Raw genomic sequence first — 7,822 nt, forward strand, 5'->3', positions numbered from 1 at the left:
CTACGTCTTGCTCATCACAGACGAGTTTAGCGGTATGATGTTTTCCTGGTCCTTGTCTTCAAAGACGGAAACCAGAAGGATTACCATGGCGAAGTCGTCTTCGATTCGAACCTTCCGCTTCGATCGCCCGTCCTGTGAGATTTCTCGGCTTCCCAGGCCGTGCCATGGTCAGTCGAAACCGTCTGGTCAATCATGGCATGCAGGGCATATTGATATCCTCGAACACATTGGTCAAGTTGCCTTGGAGCAGTTCGGCTGCGGAGCATACTGGGCAACGGCAGCGTAGGAACACCGCCACGGTCAACCTGGTTTACCACCCGTTTTCTATGCCTTCTGTTTCTCTTTGCGATTTGCCTTTGGGCGATCTGAACTAGGATGGGTTGGAGAAACGGCTCCAGTTGCGCATACAATTCCTGCTCGCTGATCGTCAGGTCCCAGCCCAGGATGTCTATGAGCTGCTTCTCCATCACATTCACATCCTTGAGAGTGAAATGTGTCATCGTACTTTCCGTGTCGACGCGAGAGTATCTCACCCAGCGCTTGTTCTTAGGTGGGCAGTCTTCGAGATACTTGGTGGATAGTATGAGCGAAGCCAGGAATATGCGGTGAGGAGCAGATGGAAGACCGCGGACCGTTTGCTTCAGTTTCGACTTGGCCCGCGCAAGGTAGACGAGGGTCGCTAACAGGGGCAACGTTGTGACTCTGGATGCAGTGGCCAGACACCCAATGAATGTCTCAAGGCTAGGAAGTGCTGCCTCTGTGGCGACGAGAGGTGCGTGCTGTTGCTGTCGCTGCTCCGTAGCCGTCAGTAGGACTGGGATGGTCTGGTTGATGACTCTGCTCGTGACACGCGCCAGGTGAGCGACCATGCTGCGGCTAACCGGCTCATACGCGAGCCGTCTGAGCGCCTCCACATGGTCATTGTCTAGCTCGACAGCCGAAATCATGATTGAGGCAGATATGGACGACACAAGTTAGGCAAGAAGTTACCACGAAGCAGACCACCACCGCTGGTTATAGGTGAGACTCGAACTATATAAACCAGAGAGAAAGTGGGTCTCTACTTCCTTGTGTCCTACTCGCTCGTACTGTTGTTGCGCGCAGCGTCCAACGCATTACAGGCGGATCCTGGAAGTTGGCACACGGCCGTGACCTCCATGCGCGGAGACGAATTTGGCCGAGGCCGACCTTCTAGAGCAAGCTCGCGCTGTGCAGGACAATTGTACCAAATTTCTAGGCGACACGAAGAGACGTTTCGGGCCCGCCGAGCCAGTATTTGCCGCAAGACTTAAATGTCCAAACCTGGGCAAATGGACTTGCAGCCCAACCATGACAATGTCCCCGCTTTGCATCGTACTAGCCACGACACCTCAGCCTCACGGCAATGGTCACGACTCTAGACCCGCCTCTCCTTCGAAGAAACGGCGCAGCAGTCGCATCAGCCCCATTGCACAATCTCCATGACGAAGCATCCCTGCAGAAACCAAAACGAAGCAAGGACTATACGTGTCTTTCAGGCCAATGTTGGCAAGATCCCGCCGGCACACGAGTGTGACCTCGCCGCCGCCGACTCCGAACAATACGACGTCGTTCTATTACAGGAGCCGTGGACAGAAGCCAAGGACGGCCGATGCCTCACCAAAACCCACACCGCCTACGACACCTTTCTCCCGTCGATAGCTGGACCAACAACAGCACCCGACCGAGAGTCATGACCTACGTCCGGCGTTGTCCCGGTCTGATGGCTGATCGAGGGAGGCCTGCGGCAACCCGCGACATTCTCTGGCTCACCATCGTGTCTCGCTTCTAACTGTCGACCCTGACAGATGTACCCCATTGGAGTGTGCATAATGTCCTGTCCTTTACGGCGAACGCTCAACTACTCCGGCAGAAAGGCGTAGATGTCTCCAGCTGAGAAGCCTGTGGAATGTTTACTAGATGCAGCTTCGGCAGATGCCGTGCCGCCAAATTTGACCACTGAGCGCAGGTGTTTCAGGGCCATCAAATACTCCTCAAAGTCAAAGTACGGTCCAGCACCGAGCAGCCCCGGCTTAATCGAAATCCACGAAGGCAGAGGGGAGAGAGTAAGACGCAGCGCCAACTTGCTGAAATGGACCATATTCTTTGTCGTCGATGCAGCGTAGGGAATTAAGTGTACCGGTGCGCTCTCCATGGCCCTGATGACCGGTATCAAGAGCTCTGCCTCCTCCGGGATGATCACCAAAGCTATTCCATGAACGGTCCCCCACAGAATCCAATCAATATGTCTCTGTCGGCGAGGGGGCGTCTCGAGGCAGCAGCTCGGTTGGAGTATTGCGAAGATAGATAATGTAGAAATACTTCAAAGTATAGCTGGAGACAAGGATGGCCACGTTTCCCCCTCCCCCGCTAGGGCAAGGACAGCAGGTACCTGGTAAGGGAAGGATCCCACGCAGTGATAAAAGTTCATCGCAAATGGGAGGTAGGTAGGTACCAAGTTCTCGTACTCCCGTCCCCTACGTCAATCCATCCGACTTCTATACTAAATTGGCATTCCCGGCATCGAAGTTCAGGGATGTAAGTTACAATCCTCCTCTGCCTCGGCTCGTGGATTTAACCGTGACAATCGAACAAGCAATGCATGCCCGATGCCACCTTCGCCTTCCATGGTCTACCCCAACCCTAACCCCTTACTCTAGGGGCAGATGAGGCTTGGACCGGTTGGGGTGACGGGGAGGAGGAACCCACCGCAGCCGTGAGCAGGAACAACACGGACGTGAAGAGCTAGAGTACTGGCAATGCGGCGAGGGCGGCACTATGGGGTTACAGCCAACTGACCGTCGCGGCGGCGGCGGGCATGGAGGAAACTGGTCGTCGAGAGGCGATGGTGTGCGCGATCGGACAAGATGCTCTTCCGGTAGAAGCGCGAATTCGGGCGGCATGGGCGTGGGTTGAGAGCGCCGTCGCGGCTCCTGCTTTTTGCGACGGGCGATGAGGAGCCAAAGCTTCTTTCCCCCTACCGTCCGTTAGCCCAGCCGGTGCGGCAGGAGTGGGCAGTTTCGACTTGCATTTCGTCAATGAAGGCATCGCGCTACCGTCGTCGAGATAGACTGTTGCGCTCTTGGCGGTTTAATAACGTGAGGTGCGAATATTGAGGCGTGCAACGAGAACGGTGGCCGGGGTTTTTCATTTCCTCCATGTCCTACCAACAGGCCAGGATCTGGTGTAGGCGCGAAGTGGACACTGGCGGGACTGAAGGCCATGATCTCGCGTCTCGGCCGAAACGTAGATTTCATCCATATCCCGCTTTATTGTGCTTTTCGTTACGTGCCGCCTCCCCAAATTGCTAAGGGGCATCATCCGCAAATGGCTGAATACTATCCGGCACACCTTAGTCAGTCGTGGCCTCGTCAAGATACTTGCAAAGTGTAGAAGGCATAACCTCATGTAGGTATTGGCTTACATCACCTGGGCTTTAGCAGTCACCTACGCATGTAGGCTCAAGCAGGAAAGTCCGGGATATAAATCATCACACTCGTCCTAGTCACGTTTACATGTTGTGTCCCGATAACTCGAACTATATCCACTACGCAACATTGAAACAAGCAGTCCCACCACCTCCATCATCTAGAGACGTCACAGTCATTATGACTGGTAAGCAAGTCCTCTTTTGCACATGTGGTCGGCCGTGACTCGGGCTTGATCTAACGCTTGTTCCCCAGCTCACTACGACAACCGACGCCCCATCCTCGGAGAACCGCCCTTCCACTTTTGTCCAATCGCCCGGTATAATCGGTTTGTCCCAATGCCGTCTGACACGGCCGAACTCGAGCGATGGCTCTTAGATCCTAGTTCAACGCATCGGCCTTTTGTCCTGCATGGGCTCGCGGGCATAGGCAAGACCCAGCTGGGAGCCGATTTCACCCGGCGATATCAGGCTTCCTTCAGCTCCATTCTGTGGATCGACGCCGCATCCGAGCTGAGTTTCGTAACATGTCTCGATGGACGGGCCCGCCAGCTCTTGCCACCATGGCCCTCCACCAGGGCTGGGGATTGCCCTGCAGCGGAGGGTGCGCCTTATCTCTAGGTTTTTCGGCCGACCCGACCAGAGCAGGTGGCTACTGGTCCTGGATAATCTCGGTCAGGTCTGGGAGGGACAGGTCAGTGCCATGATTCCAAAACTTTGCACGAACCTGCCTCACAGCCGAGACTCGATGCTCATCACTACCCAGCTGTCAAGCCTGGTGCAGCTGGGCAACGTGCCGCGAGTGCAGCGGGTTGACGGGTCCCTGAGTAAAGCTATGTTGGATAAGTGGCACGGACAACGACGCCCCGGCAGAGAATCAGTGGCCTTAGCCAAGCTCCTTGACCTCGTGGATGGGCTAACCGTGGTTCTTGCGCAAGCGGCCACTTCCTCCAAGTGACTGGGTGCGATGCAGCCGTCTTTGTACGCTGCTACCAACAGCGGGGTTGCTTCTTCATGGCCGAGGGCGGCTTGCTCGACGGCTGGCTGCCTCTTTAGTATCCTCAAGACCCCCGATACCCTCAAGAGTCGGGGGCTACTCCCTGGACCATCTCGATGCGAGCAACCTTTCGCTCCATCGAAAAGCGAGACGGCGTCGCGGCAAAGCTATTGTTTCTCTGGTCCTGCCGCGACAACAGACATATGTTCTATGACCTGCTTAAGGCCACCGGGGATTTAACGGAATACTGGCCGTGGACACAAATACCTATAAATGCAGCATGGATATCCTATAGCTAGATAGATGTATGGATCAACGTTTTATCCGATTGTGAAGCCCCTTTGACCTTCCTATACGCTGCCAATGTCACTATATAACGTCACTTTGACAGTGCAAGGTTTGGTAATGTTATAGCTGCAACGCCATAATTACAGTGCAAAGTCAACCCCGATATTCTTCATCGGTGATCAGACAGTTCTTACCCACGAAACGATGGTCCTCATTGTTGCAGGAGCCTCTTCTCTTGGCCTAATCGGTATGGCCGTGGTCACTCCGCATGCCCTTCAACTCATGGGTACTGCAGCAGGAACAGATGGTACCCTCGGAGCCGTTGCCGAAGGCACCATAGTGGGAGCTGGGGTTGTTGTTGGAGGCACAGCAGCTCAGACTTGCAAATAGATAAATCAAATCAAATCCGGGGTCCAATTTGATTTGATTTGGATAGCAAAATCATGGATCTGATTTGATTTGATTTGATTTGAATCGATTTGGATCTCATTTGGATATCTGGATAGCCCACTTTTTCCACGACAAAATACATTGAGCCGCTCCTATACCTTAAGGTCCGCTTTGATAAGGTCCGCTTTGAGGCGGCCTCTCTGAGCTGCGGCCATCTGTCCGGCAAGGCTAAATATTCTCTCCGGCTCTGAAGACATCGCCGGAATGGAAAAGAGGTCGATTGCCATTCGCGACAGGCGTGGATATTGGCGTCTGCGGAGAAGCCAGTACTGGATGGGATTGTCCACAAGACAATCGCCCGGATCGGTACTGCCCACCCATTCTGCGTACTCGTCACGCATGGAGGACGGTGAGGGCGCAGGTTGGGCGCCAAGTTTCTAATTGAGGTCATGAAGTCATCTAGGTCCGTTGTCTTCCTTGCAGCTGTGGGCTCCTCGGGTATCGTATCTTGCTCGACCGCGAGGGTTCGGTACTCCTCCCATATGCGCCATTGCAGCAGTCAAGTGCAGAGCTGTCCCATTTTGGCCATCGGCTACAAATATCTCCCCCCGTAATATGGCAGATGCACCCAAAGATATATTTCACGATCAAACGTGTCAGGTAAAACACAAAAAGAAAGCTTGGTGACACGGCCTGGAAAAGCAACTGCCCGTAATTAGCGACCACTCTAGGCCAGGCAGGGCTGGCTCCCCAAAACTATTGGCCCAGGTCGCCATTGTGGGGCGTATCCAAATAATCAGATATCCAAATAAATTTGGGTGTTGCGATTTGATTTGATTTGATTCAGCGCAGGGGCAATTTGATTTGATTTGATTTGGATTAATTTGATTTAATTTGATTTGATTTGATTATGATTTATCTATTTGCAAGTCTGCATCGACCTTCTCGATCAGTTCCTTGAGACAGATGTTATCCGGCTTGGTGAGGACGAAACCTTTGACGTTATCAAGTATTGGAACGATCGCTACCATACGCAGCCCGATCTAGCACGCATGGCACTAGACGTTCTAGCTGTTCCACCAATGTCGGATGAATGTGAGCGGCTATTCAGCAGCGCCAAGATACTGCTTTCCGAGTTCCGACCGGCGATCGAGACTTAAGATAGACATCATCGAAGCTAGCGAGTGCCTCCGGTCCTGGTACGGCCCACCTGTGCGGAATACTTTTGAGGATACCAAAATCGGGAAACTAGAAGGGGAGTCTGATTTGCGGGAGACTTACCAAGCTGGGGATGAATCCGAAACCAAAATGAACGACGAGTTCCTCGATGATAATAAGGCTACTGCACAGCCCCAGGAGGGCGTGTGGTAGATAATCCGGGTTATTGGTGCATGGCACTGTGTTGCGATTGAACTTACTTCTATTCAATTCTGTCTGACAGCTCTCAACATACATATATACATAGTGGCACGTCCGTGCCACTATCCAGTGACTCACCACTTGTAACTGCTGCCTAAACATGTCTTGGTCCATGTCTCATATCAAGTCAACACTCCCCTAGAGCTGTCAGACTTCAACTGCAACGCTATTCATAGCGTATGGGTCCAATTCCAATCCTCCTCCTGTTCCTCTCGAAAGCCTCCTAGGCAGAGGCTTGGTCATCCCATCTGCTAGCATATTCTCCCTGGAACCCAGTAGACTTGGATTCTCCTTCCTTGACCTCATCAACGACGTGATGAAATGCTATATCAACATGCTTGATTTTCGACGTGTTCGATACTCCTCGGGTCAGCTGTACAGCTCCCTTATTATCTCCAAGCAGTAGTGGCACTGTTTGCTCCCCCTTTCCTTCCAGTTCTGCAAGTAGTCGACGTCCCCAGAGGGCAGCTTTGTGGCCTCCCCATCCCAACATACTCTGCTTCTGTCGTAGATCTTGCCACTGATTTCATCTTCTTGCTATACGTCATGACGGCGCCTCCGTAGACCATAAAGACGAACCCCAGGATACTCTTCCGGTCCCTTGGATCAGTAGCGTAGTCGGTGTCAGAGAACGCTTCCCCATCTTGTAGGCCTGCAGAGCCGACGTGCCCTTCGATGTTGTGGTCAATGGAATAATAGTCGATATCGCTGCCTTCGACTCCTTGTGCGTGCTCATTATTTCCGCCATATGTGATACCGTGGTGAATAGTCCTGCTGACATAACCCAATATTCGTAGCAAAGCCTTCCAGTGGTTCCAGCATGCCTCTACCGTGAAAGATGCCATTCTGTTAACTGCGAATATAATGTCGAACCTCGTATTGCATAGCCAAATCAGCTTTCCGAGCAATTCCACGTATTTCAACCATTCGTCATGGTTCAGAGGTCGTCCCGGTTCCTCAACGAGCTTCCGTATAGCTCCAGGTTCCATGGGGGTTGCGTGCTTCATTGAGTCGTCGTAGAGAAATTCTGCCACGGTTTCCTTCGCAAATTGTGATTGATCAATCATCAGCTTTCCATTGTGCCTTTGAATCCGAATTCCGAGAATGTTCTCTGCTTCTCCGAGGTCTTTCATCTCAAATCTTCCCTTCAGCTTTTCCTTGACCCGTTCAATGGCAACCTCGTCCCCTGTAATCATAAAGTCATCCACGTGCACGCCGATGATTACCCCCGACTCTGTATGTCTGAATATTGTCGGATCCACTGTCATCGGTAAGAAACCAAT

The 7,822-nt window shown here is 52.6% G+C and overlaps 1 protein-coding gene across 1 annotated transcript; it reads right to left on the reverse strand.

Annotated features, from left to right (window-relative positions):
- Positions 1–947, reverse strand: HRG_09714 (uncharacterized protein; the record flags this gene model as incomplete). The annotated part of the gene is made up of 2 exons (XM_044868185.1): positions 1–148; positions 409–947. The coding sequence occupies 2 exons, from the start codon at positions 945–947 to the stop codon at positions 1–3; spliced, it is 687 nt and encodes a 228-aa protein (XP_044716766.1).
- Between the last annotated feature and the right edge of the window lie 6,875 nt (positions 948–7,822).

This window comes from Hirsutella rhossiliensis, assembly GCF_020360975.1.
Source record: "Hirsutella rhossiliensis strain HR02 chromosome Unknown scaffold00013, whole genome shotgun sequence".
In the NCBI taxonomy this organism is placed as follows: domain Eukaryota; kingdom Fungi; phylum Ascomycota; class Sordariomycetes; order Hypocreales; family Ophiocordycipitaceae; genus Hirsutella; species Hirsutella rhossiliensis.